The 20,584-nt window shown below is 44.1% G+C and overlaps 1 protein-coding gene across 1 annotated transcript in view; it reads right to left on the bottom strand.

Annotated features, from left to right (window-relative positions):
* GALNT17 (polypeptide N-acetylgalactosaminyltransferase 17) overlaps positions 1 to 20,584 on the bottom strand; it is a 457,848-nt gene that overhangs the window by 107,981 nt on the left and 329,283 nt on the right. The window contains exon 6 of the mRNA XM_003794210.2: positions 20,064 to 20,181. Coding sequence (XP_003794258.1) covers positions 20,064 to 20,181 — 118 coding nt within the window. The remainder of the gene's footprint in view (positions 1 to 20,063; positions 20,182 to 20,584) is intronic.

The raw sequence follows: 20,584 nt of genomic DNA, 5'->3' as shown, positions 1-20,584 counted from the left end.
ACAGAACTTACAACTTCTTTACCTTTCTATTCCCCAGAACCTAGTAGTCTGCTGGAAACCTAGTGTGTGCTTTTTTGCTCTGTAAACACTGAATACATAAGCAAGAGAATGAATAAATAAAGTGTTGACACCATTTCAGATTTTCCTTAACTTTAAATACATAGCATTCAAGAGTGAGCCAAGGTTGAGGGTGAAGAATGTGGACAGGTTCAAGGTAACTCTGAATTAGATCTCAACATAGCTTCACTGGTTGTTTCTTTGCCAGGTAACAGGAATAATGAGCACCTCTGTGTCCATAGCATTATAGGACCTTTAGCCAAATCCTCTCTCTTTCCTCTGCTCATAGTATCTTTTTGCCTGGACCACCATCACTCTTATCTAAGCATAGAATAAAGGACAGGACACACCCCTTGTCCCCTTCCCTGCTTTTGGCCCTATGTGAAGGGCCATGTTCTTTCCTGGGCAACAGAAGAGGACAAAGCTCTGGACAAAGTTCCACACTGGACATTACAAGGCCAGTGAGGAACTAGGTTGTTTACCTTTTACCCTACAGGAAAGAGGACTTCACAAAGGGGGAGTGGATGCTGAGGGTGACTCCACTGTGGTCAGTCATCTGAAGGATTGTTGAGCGGAAACACACTTGAACTGGTGCTACAGAGATCCAGTGATCAGAACTGGCACCCCTGGAGGAGAGCCAGCAGAACACGTGATAAAGCTAAAGGGAACTGACTTGCAGGGCAGTACTGTGTGGTAGTTAAAATTCTGGAGTCACACTACTTGAGTTCAAAACCTGGCTCCTCCATTTGTGAGCACTGTGACTCAGCTTCCTAGCCTGTGTAGGGCCAATAATAGTAGTACAATAATAATAATAATAATAATAATAGAGGCTCACTGGGCAGCTCTACGAATGAAATTAGGCAATGACCACTTGGCACAGTACTTGGTTTATGAGAGACACTGTTTCCCGTGTCTTTTAATAAAAGATGTCTTAGCATCTTTTATTATTTATTTATTTTTGAGACGGAATCTCACTTCGTCACCCTTATTTGAGTGCTGTGGCATCATAGCTCACAGCAACCTCAAACTCTTGGGCTCAAGCAATCCTCTTGCCTCAGCCTCCTGATTAGCTGGGACTATAGGTATTCACCACAATGCCTGGCTATTTTTAGAGATGGGGTCTCACTCTTGCTCAGGCTAGTCTCAAACTCATAAGCTCAAGAGATTTTGCCTGCCTCAGCCTCCCAGAGGGCTGGGATTACAGGTGTAGGCCACAGCCCCTGGCCGGTGGTGAGCATCTTATCTCTGGAGGTGAGCTTGCACAGGCTAGCTGACATAGGCACAGATATTTCATTGTTTATACTACACAGACTTTCAGGTGCCTCCAATAGGGCTGGACGACAGATATTTCATTGTTTATACTACACAGACTTTCAGGTGCCTCCAACAGGGCTGGATAATGAATCTGGGAGACTGAGAAGAATGTGGCACTGCCCCTGCCCCATTGCTCCAGGCCCCATGTACTCCCAATAGTGACAGAGAGACAGAGGCAGAAGCAAAACCTAATCTGTGTGCAAGAACCATCTCGGAGACAGCAACACGTAGAATCAATTATCTTAATTCCATTCCCAATTTGAAATGCTTCAATTATTACACATTAGAGCCATTTTTTTTAAAGCCAAAACATCAAAGGTGCAGCTTTCACTGTCTCCCCATGTTTTCACTGGTGAATGAAGGAGAGTCAATCTGTTTGGGGGTGCATGCTGGAGGTAGAAGCTGCCCCTCCAGCGATGGGCCCTTGAGACTGGCATCTAAAGCCCCTTCTCAGCACAGACTGAGGTTACAGAGACCTGGTCTGCGAGAAGTATTTGCCCCCAGTGGCATAAAACAGCGTTATGCTCTTTGTAGATATGTAGCTTGACTGAGAAATATTTTGCACTTTTTTTTAAAAATTAGAGATGCTCACAAAACTCCTTCCCGAAAAGATCATGAGTTTAGGACAAGAAAGATGTCAGGGCTCAGGCCTGTAATCCTGGCACTCCCGGGAGGCCAAGGTGGGAGGATCATGAGGATCCCTTGAGCTCAGCAGCTCAAGACCAGCCTGAGCAAAAGCGAGAAAAATAGAAAAAGTAGCCAGGCATTGTGGGGGTGCCTGAGGTCCCAGCTACTAAAAATAGAAAACTAGTTAGGCACTGTAGGGGTGTCTGTGGTCCCAGCTACTCAGGAGGCTCAGGCAGGAGTTGCACTTGAGCCCAAGAGTTTGAGGTTGCTGTGAGCTCAGCTGACATCACAGCACTCTAGTCCAGATGATGGGGAAGTCAGGAGGAGTAGAGATTTACTTTGTAAGTGGGATTGGGTGTGGCAAAGGCCTGTCTTGCATGGATCAGCCAGAATCTACCTGCAGCTGTCCAGCCAAGCCTGCTCCATCCTATCTGTAGCTATAGGGATGGAAATCATATTAGGGACTTCACGGGAATTCTGAGGCAGATTCATTCTATGCTGGCCTGGCTCTCAGCTCCTTGCCTCTCTCTCGTGTAACTTTCTGGTTTTCTGTTTTCTTCCTAATCACACCCTACTCTCTTCCCAGCTCCGCCCTCCTCTTGTCTCTCAGGTTCCCCGCCTCTACTGATTCATGCTCCCAAATTACCCCTTTCAGGCCCCACTCTCCAGGCACATGGTGAGCCCTGAGCACACTGGCACAGCACACAGGCTCCAGACGTTGGCTTCTTATTACGGCTCTGCCAATTACTTAATGTGCACATGCCTCAGTTTCCCTATAGTACCTTGTTGCTGTGAGCACTCAAATCACTAGGCACAGTGCTGACACATGGCGAGTGATTCCTGATAACTGTCACCACCACCCAGAGTCCCTGGTCCCTCTTGGCTTTGCTAGTCCCTTCCTCAATACTTCCCAATGTGCCCTCTGGTTCCACATTTCAACTTCCAGCTTCCTGTCCTCCAGGAAAAACTAGTTCTTTCTTGGTGAAACTCAGTGTTTCTTAACCTTGTTTCTTATTATCAAACCTCTACCTCCCCAAAAGGCTTTTTAGGCTTATTTTTCTGAATTGCCTTCTTCCCGCTGAACTTTTAATACCATGGCTATGCTATGGCTGTGTTCACATCATGAAAGGTGATACAATTTCTGTCTGGTTCTTTTGATGACCCCTGCTCCTGGAACCCAGTCACCATGTGGTGAAGGGGCCTCAATTAGCCCATACAAGGAAGCCACATGGAGGTGACCTACAAGACAGGTGATGAACACTAGGTGATTCCAATCGCTGTTTTTAAGTTTTCCTGGCTGAGGCCCCAATGTCAGGGAGCAGATAGACTGTCCCCCCCCCGTGTTAGTTTCCCAGGGCTGCTGTGCTAAAGTATTACAAGCTTCAGGGTAGCCAAAAATGACAGACGTGTATTGCCCTGGAGATGAGATGTCCAAACTCAAAGTGTCAGTAAGGCCAAGTTCCCTCTCAAAACTATAAGGAAGGAACCTTCCTCGTCCTCTTCCTAACCTCTGGTGGTGACCTTGCATTCTTTGGCTTGTGGCCACATCACTCCAATTTCTGTCTCTGTTGTTACAAGGTATCCTCCCTGTGTGTCTGTGTGTTCCCCTCTTCTTATCAGGACACCAGTCACACACTTGGATTAGGGCCAGCACTAGTAACCTCACATCAACTTGGTGACATCAGCCAAGACTATTTACAAATAGGTCACATTCACAGGCACTGGCAGTTAAGACTTTAGCACATCTGCTGGGGTAGAGGGAGACCCAATTCAACCCATAATTCAGTATTTCCTGTATGAATTCTTCAGGCAAAGGAGAGAGAATAAAATGATTGCTGTTATTTTAAACCATTTGGTTTGGGTTTGTTATCTAGCTGGAAGTGGAACATTGACCAGCCCCCTTGAACTCATCTGATACCTCCTGCATCTGATTCTAAGAAATCTTGCCTCTTCCCCTCCTGTGTGGGCATAGATCTCTTTCTATCTTAACAGCTTTCCTGGAGTCACTCATAACACCCTGGTTTGTCAAGTAGGCTGAACATCCTCAGAACACCCTCCTGCCCTGCAGAGCAAGCCTCAAAACTGCCTGGGTGTTCTCAGACTTGGGCAGTGCACCCTAGCTTGTCCCAGACACCCTTCACACTGTCCCTTGATAACCATCCTCCCCAAAAGGCCCAAATTTCTCATCACCATTCTAAGAAATGGCTGGTCTTATGGGTGAGTGAAAAAAGAGCACACGGTGGCGGGGCGGGGGGAACCAATGGGAGCAAACGCATAAAAAAGGGAACAACAGATTTTTACCGAAATCTGCACATTCCCTTGGCCTCTTTTACATCCACAGAATGAACCTTTTGATTCCCTACATGGTTGTTCTTGTAGGAGGAATGGAATCTGAATGTGCCTCCAAAAAGGTTGCGACAAAAAGTGCAAATGCAAGCTTCCAAAATATGTGAAGTTTTAATTCTTTCCATTTCTCTCACATGAAGGAAACACAGAGTTGTATTTCTGAGCTCGAATACGTTAAAATTTATGAAGTTGTCAAATGCACAATGTGTTTCCCTTTTAGATTTTCAAAAGGGAAGGAAATTAATTATCAGAAAGTGAAACGGGAGATACTTCATTTTGTGTATAGCAGAGGCTTCCTGGGACTGTCCACTGGAAGAAGCTGCCGTCATCTATAAAGGCAGATGATTAAGTTCTTGAACTCATGCTGGGAAAAAATGCTACACACCCCAGTGCTAAATATCACTACGCTCACCTTCAACGTACTCCCCTTGGCCATCTGGTGACCGTAGTGATATTTAGCAATGAGGTATGAAGCATTTTTTCTAGCACAAGTTCACAGACTTAATTGTGAGACTTCATACAATGATAGCTCTGATGACAATTCCAGAAAAAGAGTTCCAAAATTGCTTTGAAGGGTGAATTAGATGCTGGCATCAGTGCACAGCTTCCCAAGGGGAGTACTTTGAAGGTGACCACAGTGATATTCAGGAATGAGGTATGTAGCACTTATTCTAGGATGAGTCGCAAACTTAATCTTCTGACCTTATATATGTGTAGACAGTGGCTTCAAAGATGAGACTCGAAATTGGCAAATCTATTGACCGTATTTCCATTTAGCCTTTATCCCAAATTAACTGGTTTAAGTAACAGCTTCTGCAATAATGAAGGCCATAGTTATAAGTAGTTTTCTTGCTGAGTTAGGCTCGTGTGTAATACTTAGGAAGTGATGTTCAAGGACAAATGGTTCCAATTAGGGGGAGTCCCAAGTACAAACATCTCGACTTAGAACAAGAGATAATCAGAGACACTTTCATGCATCAATTCAGAGTCTTCCATGGGTTCTACAGCTGAGTAATGAGTTGCCCTATTCTGCAGGAATTTAAATGCAGCCAGCCCACCTGGGCATTGTGCTTCAGAATGCATGGGAAAGACAGCCCTGGACACCAGACCAACCCCACCTGTCCCAGGTGCTTGTCCAGATCTGCTCTCTGCATTGCTTTGGCCAGTCCATAATTTCCCTCTAATCTTCTTGGCTCTCCAACTCTCTGGCTACATAATCCATCCCTGATTCCTTCCTGTACATGCCTTCCACCTCTTCATTTTAGTGATAATTTAATCTCTTCCCACTGCCCACTTCTCTGGCCTTGGAGGCATCTACAGTTCTAAGTACAAACAGCATTTCCCTCCTCCCCCCAGTCCCACCTTGGCATCCTTGCGAGGGAAAAGGGAATAAAACATTGATATGTCTTAGACAAGCCCAACTCAATGGGCAAAAAAATGAGATTCCAGAGATAGATAACTTGGGCCTGCCCGACAGGCTACAAACACCCAAGAAGCCCCTAGACCTGCAGCCAATTTCCTGTTGAAACCCTGAAAATGTGAGCAGTTGCCTTGAAGGCTGGGAACATCGTTGTGCCCAGGGTCCAGCTACTAGATCCACAGCGGCAGGGATGCAGGTCTCTTATGGTTCAGTGTTCAACAAGCTTACATGGACAGGGAACAAAACAGTCCCCGGGACAGGTAAGTCCTATTCCTTTTACAGAGGAAACAGTGGAAAACAACAACCAGAACACCAGGATGTCACCTTCCAGTCCCTTGCCCCAGAAAGACAGGGCCATAAATCACCCACATCACTAACATCCCAAATGGAGAAGACGGTGTAAATTCAGGTTCACATTTATAGAGAATCAAATTATTGCTTTATTCCCAGAGAGATGAATGAGAGTGACAGACTTTTTGGAGTTGTAAAAATAGATGGATGCTTCCTATAAAATAACTCACAGATGCCTACGATAATTTACAATAGACCCGGCAGGCGAGGAGCAGGCAAGTGAAATTCCAAACAGAATACCACCCGATTTTCCAGGGGTGGAGTAAATGGCTTGGCTATTATGATAATACATTTCAGCACAGCAAATATATCTCCCCTTAATAGAAATACATTAGACACCATTTAGAAAAATATCAACATTGCAGTTCCCTTCCTTGAACTATAGCTTAGACATAAATATAACACAATTTATGGATGAGGAAATCCAATTTCATGCTGTTTCACACACATTTTTTGTGTATCACATAACTACAGTTCTCTACATATGAGATGGTGTATTACATGAAATATATGTAGGAGCACGATATCTATCTGCGTGTCTGTCTATATAAGGATCATGAACATCGCATCTACTATAAGTGAATTGTTTTCTGATGTGTATTATAGACAAGGAACCCCTAAGCACTGACTATAGGCCCACATCCCTGCCCATCTGCAGCACTGCCATCATTATCCTGAGGGTGGAAGGATAAAGAGCTCTGGACAAATAAATATTCCAAGTAATAGGTGGCAAGCTTCATAGAACCTCATTATCATTATTTATTTATTTCTACTTCTTTAGAGACAGGGTCTTGCTTTTGACACCCAGGCTGGCATGCAGTGGCACAATCATCACTCACTATAACCTTAAACTCCTGGGCTCAAGTGATCCTCCCTTCTCAGCTTCCCAAGTAGCTGGGATTCCTATTGTGCAATCACCACACCTAGATGACTTTTTTGTTTTTTGTAGACACAGGATCTCACTATGCTGCCCAGGCTGGTCTTAAAGGCACAAGGTTAGTGCCAATCAACAATAGGCATTAGTTTCAAGTGCTTTTCCTTTCCTCTCCTTTAAATATAAGGACATTTGTGAACCTGTTGTCAAACTTAGTGCCCATGAAGTTGTGCCTTCTTCTGCTAAGTACTCTGGGTGGAATAACTGTGATGCAGAAAAGTGCTTCTCGGTGAAGGACAAGGCAGGCCCAGCCTATGGTGCCCTCTCCACCCTGTTGTCTGTTTCATCCCCTGCCACCTCCACGTGCTAACGGGTGACAGTGAAGGTGCTTCTTCATATTCTCTTCCCATTTTTAGAATTTTAGAAGCCATCTTTTCCCTATTTGGGATAGTTCTCCTTTCTGTCTCAGCTTTGGTATACAAGGATTTAATTTATCTTTGACAATCAATAAGATAATATTGGGGAGGAGGGTGGAGAGTTGTTTCTTCCCTTATAAACCTGGAAGTCCTTGGATTTTTTTCCCCCAGTGCTGTAGTAATAGCATCCTAGAGCTTCCTGCATATCAAATACATGAGCTCAGATAAAGCAAAGGTGGACTCAGATTTACACAGAAAACAAATCCGTGGTAAGCAGAAGTCCAATATGCAGCTTCTCTGGCTATATGGGTTACTGGGCATTATAGTACCAAAAGCCCAGCGGGTACTGGATAGAAATCGCCCTAAAAACAGAGAGTGTTTGGTACACATTTAGACACAACACTGTCTAAAAAATTCTAAAACTATAGGTCAACTGAATTTAGTCAATTGACTTGTAATCTCAGTAAAAGAAAAAAGAAATAGTGAGTGTAATTCAATGCCATACAGCTCTAACATTCTAAATCACAGAGAGATGGCATAACCACCCAGAGAAAATTATTTCAAATAATTTAAAATGTGTTCATTATACACTCCTAACGGAATGTATCCTAAGGGCAAAACAAATACGAAGAAATATGAAACTTCATTCAGTCAACTTGTTAGTATTCTTATTTCAAAACTATTATTTATTGTAAACGTATATTATAGGATAAAGCAAGTAAGAAATTATGTCAAAAAAATCAAAACATTCAGTGAAAGGTAAATGTAAAGTAAAAGAAGTGAATCACAAGTTTATAATCGCAAACTTGAATTGGAGATACTAGTATAAAATAATCATTTATGTTCTTTCTAAAATAATTGGTATCACCTAGTTTCAGTTGCTGCCATTTTTTTTTTTTTTTAGTTTTTTAGTTTTTGGCCAGGGCTGGTTTTGAACTCACCACCTCTGGCAAATGGGGCCAGCGCCCTACTTCTTTGAGCCACAGGTGCAGCCCAAGGTTACTGCCATGTTTTGCTCTGGCTTTTAGAATTCCTCACTTATAATCTGGATAAGATTCCTTTGTCAGACCCAGGCACTGTGAATGCACTCGCCTATTCATTTGTTAGTGAGATGTTTTGATGAGCTGAAATTCAAATTGTGATGAAGTCCAATTTATCAATTTTTTCTTAAATTTTTAGTGGAGTTTTCTTGTGCCCAGTCCTAATAAGTATCGCCTACCTCAAGAAATTCTCAGATGTTCTCTTTCGGGCCTGCATGGATCATAGATCTGAATGTAAAAGAATCATAAAGCTGCCAGAAGAAAACAGAAGAAAATGAATATGCAAACCACAGACTGCAGAACGATATTCACACTACACATATGTGAAAAGGAAATAGCATCCAGAATACGTTTAAGGGGCCCCTACAAATCAATAATGAAATAAAGCAACTCACTGTTTAAAAATGGGCAAAAGTAGATATACTAATTATCTATACTCATTAAGTAAAGGTGTTCATTAGTCATCAAGGAAATACAAATTAAAACCACACTTAGGTGCCGCTTCAAAGGATGAGAGAGACAGGGGTAAATAGAGATTCATGTATGAGTAAAATTATGCAGTTTGATAGAAATAAGATGTGTTTGATAGATCAGTAGGGTAACTGTAATTTACAATAATCTATTGTAGATTTCAAAACAGATAAAAAAGAATAATTTGAATGTTTCTAGGCTAAAGAAAAGACAAATATTTATGGTGACAGATATCTCAACTATACCGATTTGATCTTTGCAAATTACATCAGTGTATTAAATGATTACATATACCCCCCAAATATATACATCCATTATGTATCAATGAAAATCAATTAACTAATAAATAGAAGTGTCCTTTGGGTGTGCCATGCAGTAGAAAAGAACCTACTAGATTTGTTAAAATAAATTCTGACAATACCAAGTACTGCCAAAGACAGGAATGCCTGTAACTCTTACACAGGATTGGTACGAGTGAAAAATGGTATACTTTGAATCCCTGCTTTCCTTAAAAGGTTGAAAGGTATCTTCTATATATTCCAGCTATTTCATTCTTAGATATCAAAGGTAAATCAAAACATGTCCAAAAAAGACATTTACACGAATGCTCCTAAGGGTCCCAAGTTAGAAACAGCCCAAGGATCCCTCAGAAGGAAGGCGATTAAACACGATGGAATACTTCTCAGCAATAACAAAGACTGAGCAGCTGATACACACAACAAGATGAAGAAATTCCACAACACCCTTTAGTTGAAGGGCACGGGATGACAGAGAGTATATCAGGTGTGATTCCATCCAGGCGGGATTCCAGAACAGAAACAAGTCATCAACAATGATAAAAATCAGAACATGGTTGTTGGGAGTGGGAGGGAGGAGAGGAGGAGGGAAGAACAGACAGGAAAAAGGTGAAAGAGGATCTTCTCAGGCAATGCGAATGTTCAATTATCATGTTTTGGGAGGTGATTATAAAGGCGTTTATAACTGAAATTCATCAGGCTGAAGACTATCTATGCATTTGAGTCTTTTAAATTATGCCTTAATAAAAACACAATACACAATGGGCTAAAAATGAATTAAAAAAAGAAGAAAACATGATTGGTTCTCTTTGGAGGTTGCCACAATTCGTTATTCTAAAAATGTTTAAATAAAAAGAAGGAATCAAGCATTTATCTTTCCTGTCTTCTTTGCATTGTATTTCAGAGTATTCAAACAGTTGGGGAGGGGAAGTTCTTTTTAACAGAAGAATTACAGCTCATAAATGCAGAATGAACGTATAATCTAAAATTCACCACTTCGTAGGCCCTAATGAAATAATGGATGTAGGCAACGTTCATCAGTGACTGCTAAAGCCATTAATTAGGTGAAAGATTGATGGCGAACTTTATAATGAATCAATCAGGCTGACACCTGAAGCTAGTGTTGAATCTTAACATCCCTAAAAGTGAGATAACCAGACAGTCTGTATCTCCTGAGGTCATGTGATACGAAGTTCCTAGCACCATCTAAAGTATTCTCTCCAAAAAGGGGGAGAGGAAAGTCTAATTAGCCTTCTAGATCGAACCACGGTTCAGAGAAAATGGAGATTCAAAAAACATGTCAAAGACATCAAGAGGCATCAATGTGCCCAATCCACATTGTGTAAAATTGCATAGGACAAATGACTTGGCTTCTTCAACAAATGAGTGACATGAAAATAACCAAGGTGAAGGAAATGTCACAGATAAGACATACCTCACAAATGCAAGGTGTGGGCTTGTTTGGATTCTTATTTGAATAAGTCAACTGTAAAAAAAATATGTATTTTTTGAGAGATTATGACAGAAATTTGAGAAATATTTTGAGAAGACATAGACTGGTTATTGGATTTTGCTAAGTGTCACTTTATGTTGAGACTATGTTTTTAGAAAGTCTTTTTATGTTACCAACGCACTTTAAATATTTATAGATAGAATGATGTGATGTCTGGGGATCTGCTTTTAAAAAGCCAGTGAACAGTCACTGAAAAAAAAAAAACCCAGCAAAATGTTAATATTAGTTAAAGTTGAAAGATCAGTACATTTGGATTCATTATACTCTTCTATTTTGGGGTATGTTTTGAGTTTTCCATAATAAAATGTTGAATTAAAATAAAAGAAATTAGCATAAAGTGTAATGACTGAATTCTTCATTTCCCAATTTGTTTGGAGAGAGAAGAAAACAGGAAGCGATAAAATATTCTAAACTTTTATCTACTCAGGATAGAATTTCCAGCCTGTATAAAATCTAACGTTACAGAATTTTAGAAAGTCTATAAAAAGAAGCCGTTTTATTCTATAACTGACATCGCATTCCTGTTTAGCCTTCGGAAGGTTTTGTAGGAAAGAGTGTTTGCCATGGTTGTGGGTGGGCGCATGTGTGTATACATGCATGTATGCATGTTTTCAGCTTTTTACATGTATTAATTAGTCTGCTATTCTTCTTTAAGGGGAGGAAGATACATTTTAGTAAAGATAGCAAAATGGACCTGCTATCTAATGTTAGCGACTCTGTTTAAATCAACTCCCCTCTGCTCATTCTGTGTGCAATAAGACTGCAGTCTCCAGCTCCCAGGCCAGGGACTGATAAACCATTAGGAACCAGGCTGCACAGCGCAGGTGAGTGGTGGGCGAGTGGGCAAAGCTTCATCTGTATTTACAGCCACTCCCATCACTCCTATCACCTCCTCAGCTCCACCTCCAATCAGCTGTATGGCAGCATTAGATTCTCATAGGATCATGAACCCTACTGTAAACTGCCCATGTGAGGGATCTAAGTTGTGTGCTCCTTATGAAAATCTAATGCCTCATGATCTGAGGTGGAGATGTCACTTGAATCACCCCTAAGCCACTGTCTTCCATGAAACTGGTCTGTAGCACCAAAAGGGTGGGGACTGCTGCAGTTAAACACTGTTCTGCACCGAGGCTGAGTGTGTGTAGCAGTGAAAGCAAAATGACGAAGGTGCCCTTGTAGAGAAGTCTTTACAGGTAGAGGCTCATTGGCTGTGGTGCTAGTGGGGGGCCAAGTGGGCCTCACCATGTCTACCTGGGAAGTGCCTGGAGGTAAACAGGTGAACGCCACAGGGCTGGATGAGAAGGTAGGAAACCCACGTACAGGCCTGAAATTGGAGTATGGAGCAGAGACATCAAAGGTGTGAACATTTTTTTTTTGAGACAGAGTCTCACTCTGTCACCCTGAGTAGAGTGCCATGGTGTCATAAGCTCAACGCAACCTCAAACTCCTGGGCTCCAGTGATCCTCTTGTCCTAGCTGGAGTAGCTGGGACTACCGGCGCCCACCACAATACCTGTTTGTTTGTTTGTTTTCTCTATTTTTAGAGATGGGGGTCTTGCTCTTGCTTAGGCTGGTCTTGAACTCCTGAGCTCAAGCAATCCACCCACCTTGGCTTCCCAGAGTGCTAGGACTACAGGTGTGAGCTACCACACCCTGGCCAATTGTAAACATTTTGATAAACAAGTTTTTTTTTCCCCAAAATCTTTCAAAGGACAAAGATGATAAACAGGGATCAATTTTTACAAATCCTACTTTCTTAACTCTTTAACACTTTAGGTGTAGCACATACAGCAACTGTGTGAGAGGAATCACCACGCCCTTCACCTTTAAGTCAGCCCTAACCCTAAGCACGCAGGCCCTGCAGAGCCCAGAGGGGAATGGTGAATGAACACCTGCCACTTCTCCTGGAACCCTGCTACCAAATCCTGCTCTTGGCTGGCATCCATGTTAATCCCCCATTCCCCTGACATCTCACTGCCAGATCGCAAGGGACTGCTACTTCTCAGACTCAGCATTTCGAAAACAGAACTCCTCGCGCCCCACCCACAGACCTCCTCCAGGCTGGGAAACCCAGGGGGCATCCTGAGTAGTCTCTTCCCATTCTCTCTCTGGTTCAGTGGACCACCATGTTCTACCCAGCACACCTCCCACACGGCACCCTCATCAATCACCTCCTCTCCACGCCCACTGCTTATGTTCTGCTCTCGTTTGACATAAACTACTCGCTCAGCTCATTCCCTTTCCAGCTGCCCCTTCCACACCTGCTTTGTTATTTTTCTCTGGGCTTCTGGACTGTCCCCTCTTCTCCTGTTCCTAGGAAACCTCTTCCTTCTCAGAACTCCAAATGAGATCAATACACGCAAGGTAGGTAGGTAGACAGTTGATAGATAAGCTAGGTAGGTAGATAGGTAGGTACTACTTAAAGTCTTAAACATCTCCTTAGGCTCTTCCTTACCCTCTAGACAAGGTTGTATTTCCTTGCCATATTTTCCCATAGCATCACCCTATCCTGTCTTTTTACATTCATTGTGTTGCTAATTATCTGTTTGATAAATGGTATCAAATGATAAATTTGATATGGTATAGATGATAAATGGCATGGGTGACCATAAATTTCACGGAGATAGAGGCCCATCTGTCAACTGTGGTGTGCCCACCAGAAGTGGCATTCACCAAGTCTTCTTTACCATCAAAAGTGTTCACTTGTGCTGTTGGTGCACCTATAATGTGTGCACCTTCATTAAAGACTGGTCTATGAAATCTCAAGGCCCACTCTAATCACGAATAAGACCAGCAACTTTGCTCCAACAACGTCACAGGTACATTCTAACTCTGTACTATGAAGACATTCACACAGCCAAAGATGTCCTCCTTGAGCCCAGGCTCTGGATCAAACCGTGGCCAATGCCAGCAGCAGAAGGGAGAACCAAAGATTTGTGCAATCTAAGGATAAAGAAAACAAAACAGGGCAGCGCCTGTGGCTCAGCGGGTAGGGCACCGGCCCCATATACCAAGGGGGGTGGGTTTGAACGTGGCCTCAGCCAAACTGCAACAAAAAAATAGCCAGGCATTCTGGCAGGCACTTGTAGTCCCAGCTACTCAGGAGGCTGAGGCAAGAGAATCGCTTAAGCCCAGGAGTTGGAGGTTGCTGGGAGCTGTAACGCCACAGCACTCCTCCAAGGGTGATGAAGTGAGATTCTGTCTCTAAAAAGAAAAAAAAAAGAAAACAAAACAGAATTGATGGTCTGGTTCCCTTTGGGAATGACAATTATTCAAGTCACAACATTCAATAGACACAGTGCAACTGAGCCCCAGTATCCCAAATGCAAGATGAAGTTCATGGGAGGCCTCTTGACATTGGGGCTCTTATTGCCAAGGTCTGGAGAGGGCAGGGCAATCTTCCTGGTTACCCCAGAAGCCAGGTGATGAATCCCTAGAACCAAGGAGGAGGAGCTGGGGTGGGGATAGGACAGCAGTCAGAAGGCCTTGTCATCTACCTTGTCCCTACCTACAGAGGGGAGGGAACTAAGAACAAGAGATGGGGCCAAGAGACCAATGTGAGAGGGGGATGACATGTTTGCCTGAGGGCCTGGGGCTCTGGCCACTCCAGAGGTCTACAACCTCTGTGAGGGAAGTAAGACTTCAAATCTACTGCTATGTTGATTCCTGAGTCTGTGGAAGGGCCTATAGTTCTTCAGCACTCTGAGCATAAACGGGCCGAGCCAGGCCAGGGGGCAGGTGCCAACCATGGGCTCATCTGAATCCTGGAAATGGCATCTCAGGTCCTCAGAGAAATGGAGTATTCAGAGGCACCATGAGCTACCCAGTCAGCAGTTAAGGCACCTGGGTTAACCTCTGCTTTTCGAGAAAGTTATTTTTACCCCATGCACATTAAAAGACACCTGTCCTTTGCCTGTGATTTGCCATGACACAGCCCAGCCAAGATGGACTTACAGTCTGAATTCCCTACTAGTGACTGTCACAGAGCCCGGGGGACCCAGCAAACAGACCCCCTGCAAGGCCATACCTTGGAGCCCCTAGGTCAGGGCTGGAGCAGTGAGCAGGTTATCATACTGAGCACCCCCAAACCCTCTCACAGGCTCACGGGCTCATAAATATTTTAGCTACAATGCACACACACAGGAATTCTGCCTTTTAGTCAGTCCTTGGGGTTCCACGTGAAGCTAAGACATTTTCTGACAGTTCAAGGATCTGAGAGTATCTTTCCATCATCTCCCTTTAAGTACAGTTGCCCCAAAGGGCTCCACAGTCTGGGGTATAAGCCTTTTTTATACAAGGGTTCAGAAGAAGAGAAGACCTTTTCTTCTCAAACTGACTGATACATCGGACAAGTCTGAAACCATCTCATTTTGCTTCATTTAAAAGGCATCTACCTATCCTTCGCTCTCTGGAGAATTCTTTTTTCTCCTAACATTTAGACATGTTACTATAATATGCCTTGTTAATAGTTTCTGATCAATGTTACAAGATGAAACCTTTCCATTTCTAATCTCATTTATTTTCTCAGTTCTGGAAATCTTTCCCCCCCTTTACTATATCGATTGTTTTGGTCACAGGCAAGCTGGCTTTTATCCAAGCAACAGCCTTAGATTCAACCACGCTATTCTTTTGTTTTCCCCGGAACCACGGTGAGACTTTCTTTTTTCATGGCCGAGCTTTACTTACTGAGGACGGAATTAAAAAGCAACAAAAGAAAATTTCAGAGACTAGTTAGAAAGATTATAGACGCACCTATTTTTTGGTGGAAAAAAAATCGCCCAGAAAAGACAGCGTTCTCATATTACATTGTTCCCATTTAACTAAAGCATAGGATTTTATGTCACTCCTTATAGGTACATTTGCACTTGTAAATGCATGTGTGGACACGACATGAAAATTATGTGTGTTTGTACACGCTTACATTAAGCTCTAATTTTTTTCAAGCAGTAGGGATGATTGCAGATTGCAATTTATTATTCAGCTAATTTGTACTCTGAACAGTATAAAATAGCACAAAATGAAAGAAGGGAAGGAGGGACAGTCAGTCAAGGCAAAGCACCTCACACATATTCTTGCATTTAAAAGGGAGCCCTGTCACCAGGAACCTGCAGTCACCTGGCTAAGACCCCTGGCTGTGAAGTTAATGAGGCAGTAGAGGCTGGGGCCTAAGGGGCCAGCCTGTGGGGGCTGCAGTAAGGAGAAAGGAAGACAGTCTGAAAAGAGGAAGGGTCTTGCCTGGACTCCTTTCTGATAAAGGCATGTATTTACTGAGCCCACATATAGACCAGTGGCTCCGCCAGCAAGGGCACATAATAGAATCACCTGGTGGGCTTGTTAAATACAGGGGGCTGGACCCCAGGCCAGAGTTTCTGACTCAGAAGGTCTGGGATGAGGCATTTGCAACAAGTTCCCAAGTGATGCTGATGCTGTTGGTTGGGGACCACATCACGAGAACCATAGAATAAAATTCGGACCCTGAACCCAGGCTTTGGCCTTCCTAGAATCAACAGTGCTCAATTCTCATTTTAAAAATTGGCAGGTTGGGAGGCTTGAGCCCAGGAGTTCCAGCCTACAGTGACCTATGATCATGCCACTGTGGTCCACAGCCTGGGTGACAGAGGGAGACCCTGTTGCTATTAAAAAAAAAAAAAAAATAGCAGAAAACCCAGGCTTATTTCAAGAGTCAAGTATAGCTTTCAGGACAATGTTGTCATGGGAGATAAGAGGCAACAGCATCCCCACATCTCCAGCACAGGTGCTGAATGCCTGGGAGAACAATCAGAGCAGGTAATCCCTGGAGCGTGACATCCATGCCCCAGATGCATCTGACAGTCTACTAAAGTCATGTCCTGAGCAGCCGGTGGAGCTGAACTGTCATGGAGAAGGCAAAGCCAGGGTGCAACCACTGGTGACAGACCGTCCTCTAGCCACTCAAAAAGGAGTGAGGGGAGAGGTTAGGGAGCCCTTCAGCTGGTGAGCAGGGGCCTCGGTGCACAGGGCTGTGCTGTAGGTGGGGAAGGGAAGGGAGAGTTATACCATCCTGCCTACCTGCCAGCAAGTTACCAGCATCACCACCCTCCCATTCAGACCTTTCCTGTCAGGTTGCTGCAAAGTAAGGTGAACATTACTTCTGGAGATCTAATGTATAGCATGGTGGCCATAGTCAATGATGTGGTATTGCTTTTTCTTTTTTTAGAGACTGGATCTTACTCAGTTGCTCAGGCTGGAGTACAGTAGCATGGATCATAGCTCACTGCTGCCTCCTGCCTCAGCCTCCCAAGTAGCTACAAGCATGCACCACTATGCCTGGCTAATTTTTTTTTTTTCTTTGTGGAGACAGGTGTTTCCAAGGTTGGTCTTGAACTCCTGGCCTCAGGCAATCCTCTTACCTGGGCCTTCCAAGTAGCTGGGGTTACTGGTGTGAGCCACCACTTTGTACATTTTTAATTTGCTGAGATGATTGATCTTAGATGAAATATTCTAATCTACTCTTCTACACGTACAGTGGTAAGTAGATAGAGGTAATGGACATGTCAGCTTGATGGGGGTGATAATTTCATAAAGGACATGGATAGCAAAACAGCACATTGTCCACCTTAAATATATGCCATGTTTCGGGTGGTGCCTGTGGCTCAAAGGAATAGGGCACCAGCCCCATATGCTGGAGGTGGCGGGTTCAAACCTAGCCCCGGCCAAAAAAAAAAGACTGCAAAAAAAAAGCCATTTTTCTATGTCAATAATATCTCAAGAAAGCTATAAAAATCAATCTACAATCATACAAAAAAATACAAATGTCTTTGTGAGCATGGGGAGGCAAACCTCTTCTCCCGAGTGAGCCTCAAGGATGGGCTCTGCTGTCACAGCCTCAGTTGTCCTCAGAGCCAATCACAGCTGGGAGGGCTCCTCTGTCTCCATTAATCCCTCCACCTGTGCTGCTCCCTTCACACTGCCCACTCCTCTGCCGGCAACGTTGTGCCCTTGAGTGGTTCCCTGCTTACAGCATACAGAGACATTCAAGTCTCTTTTGTGTTCAAAATAAAATGAATAACAAGTAAAGCTCAACTCTGTCCAGGCAGGGCTTCCTTCTTCTCCTTTCTCAGATAAGTACTAGGAACAAGCTGTTGAGACTCGTACCTCGTCACCTCCTACTCGGCCGTCATATGGTTCCAATTCCACTTAGCTACCTCACCCAGCTCCATCGCGTCTCCTAATGATGGGTTCCCAAGACAGCCGTTCCCTCATTCATCTAAGCAAGACCCCTGAGCCCTATACCAGGTATGGTTCTGTATGCTTCGGATACAACAGGGAATAAAACAAAGATCTGAGCCCCACAGAGCTTGCACTCTACTGAGAAGAGAGCAAAACAATACACATTAAAAATAAGTAAATTATGTTGTATGTTAGGAATTTTTTCCTTGCTAAGGAAAAAAGAAGCAGGAAGGCCCAGGAGGAATGAGGAGAAGGGAGCAGGGTGGAAATGTAAGTTGTAGGCCAAGGATCGACATGCTGAGCCCAGATCTTTAACTTCAATTGAATTCAAAAAGGATGAACGGTACCATGTTAGCTGTGATGCAGGGGCTTTTGAGTTGCTGGGCTTCACAAAGAATCTCCGTGCAAATCCCCGTGAGGAAAGAACCCAGCCTGGAGTAGAAAACCCAGGAAGAAGTCTGCAGTCTTCAAAAGGGAAGGATTTTAGGATCCAGGGATGCTCCCCATGGTCCCCTTCACTCATCCAGCTTGGACATGATGGGGGCACAAAGCCTTTCATGCCACACAGAGAGCTCAAGTGCAGATGGGCCAATGGGGCACCTTAAAGTTTTGGAGAAGTTTTTGGATGAAATCTTAAACAGAACCCAGGCATAAGCCAGTGACATTGGTTGCAGAGACCAGGCTTGGCTTTGACTGGGGGAAGGGTTCTGCACCGAGTACCTGCCTACGTAGAATAGAAGCCAGAATCCAGTAAAGAAGGACAGAAGAAATTCGATGACCTTTCAACCTCACTGTGGTGCCCTGAGTTTCTCCAACAAGCCTGCTTCCCAACAGCCCAAATACACAAAGATTCAGTACAGGAAGTAGCGGACACAGGGATCCCAGCCTAGGGTCCCCTCCGGCATCATCACAGCATAGGGCAGTGGTTCTCAACCTTCCTAAAGCTGCGATATATTTTCATTGTTACAAAGGGGTCGCCACCCACAGGTTGAGAACTGCTGGCACAGGGGAAGACACTCTGGTGGGGGAAGCAAGTCCAAGTGGCTGCCAATGTTAAAGAAAAAAATTATTCAATGATGCTTGTTAAGGCACAGTGAGGCGGACATTATTTAGGATCACTGTGATAGGTACAGGGACCACTGCAAGAACAGTAAGGAGAAGGGATTGGGCTCAACTCAGAAGGCAGCATGAGCAGGTGGGAATTTATAGCCAAGGAGCCATGTAGGGTTGGTGGACGGAGACTACTAAGAGGAAACATCAGGGGTGAGGGGGATTTTGGCTAAACCGACCTATCTGGATTCTTGCTAAAGACAGGCCAGGGAGAGCAGGCATCACCTGGGGGATGGTGGAGGCCTGGAAACCTGGTCATATCTTGAGCATGATCAGCTATCAAGAGTGAGGGGTTCTTGCTAAAATGACTTCTCAGGGTTCTTGCTAAAACTGGATTTTATAAGGAAGTACACAGACGGGTACAGGAGACTGAATAAAGTTAAGTTTGTTCAAGCAAAGAATCTTGGTCACAGGGTACTAATAAATCTCCCCATCTCTGCCATCCTTTGCTGAGATTCATTTATCTTAAGTCCAAAGTGAAGAAGTTGGAATGCACCGATGGTTTCCAACTTTTATTTTTTCACAGTGGAATTTTTTAACAAAATCTTAAGCAGAACCCAGGATATTAAAATCTGTCACAGGGGAGCTGACTAGGGCTGGGGCCCCCCTCTTGCATCACCCACCCCCCCGCCCCATTAATTTCTGAGAAAAGGGAGGGTCCTGGAACATGTTTCCCTCCTCTGGCATTTTATGGTCTATGATGTGCAAGGACCATCCAAATACATGGGATGGAAATATTAATCTAAGGAGACCCTTTAATTTTAAGGAAAGCTTAAGGAGAGAAAAAACTCTCTGGCCAATGTCCAGAGTGGGTCTCCAAAGCAGGAAACAGATCAGTCAACCTCAGCGAGAGGAGAGCCCAGAGTCCCCATCTAAGGAGGAGCTGACGCTGTTCAAGCCTCCCCCCAGGACGGGGGTGAGGCACATGAATGTGTTATCCATCCACTGTAAGAAGCTTTGGATGCACCTTAAGGATGACTAAGCAGCTATGCTCACAAACACGAACACCATGTCACAAACCTTGATTCCAAGTTCGATATTTTCTCCTCCATACACATCCATCCCAGGGTCCAGAAGACCGATTTCACCAAAGAACTTCCTGTTGACCACGAACGAGCAGCCTATCATGGCCGGTGTCCTGCAGGGGAGAGAAGGAAGCGAAGCTCATGGAGATGTCGGCACCAGAAGCCCTTCTGTGGGCACCGCCCTGGTAGGTACTGGGTTCCCACCCAGCACATGGAGTCACTTCCCATAACGTCCTCCATTCCCACACCTTGGCTCTCCATTTTAGCTTCAGAAAAAGTAGGGAAGCTGAAGTGTTTAGGAATAAACTGACTCCCTTGTAGACGGGGTGAGGACTGGTCTCATGTGTTACATGGTGTCCGTACACATGGGAAGAGGGGACAACTCAGTGGTAGGACGGGGTCCATGGGCAGTCTCAGAGAAGCTCAGACTTTAGGAGCCAGATGAGCCTGCTCCCTACCCTGGGAAGGAGAGATCTAGCAAGCCTGGAACCCAAGGGGAAAGCAGAGAGGGAAATG

This window comes from Otolemur garnettii, unplaced genomic scaffold (assembly GCF_000181295.1).
Source record: "Otolemur garnettii isolate 467f Iridium unplaced genomic scaffold, OtoGar3 scaffold00077, whole genome shotgun sequence".
Classification (NCBI taxonomy): domain Eukaryota; kingdom Metazoa; phylum Chordata; class Mammalia; order Primates; family Galagidae; genus Otolemur; species Otolemur garnettii.
This window is presented reverse-complemented; position numbering and strand designations above follow the sequence as displayed.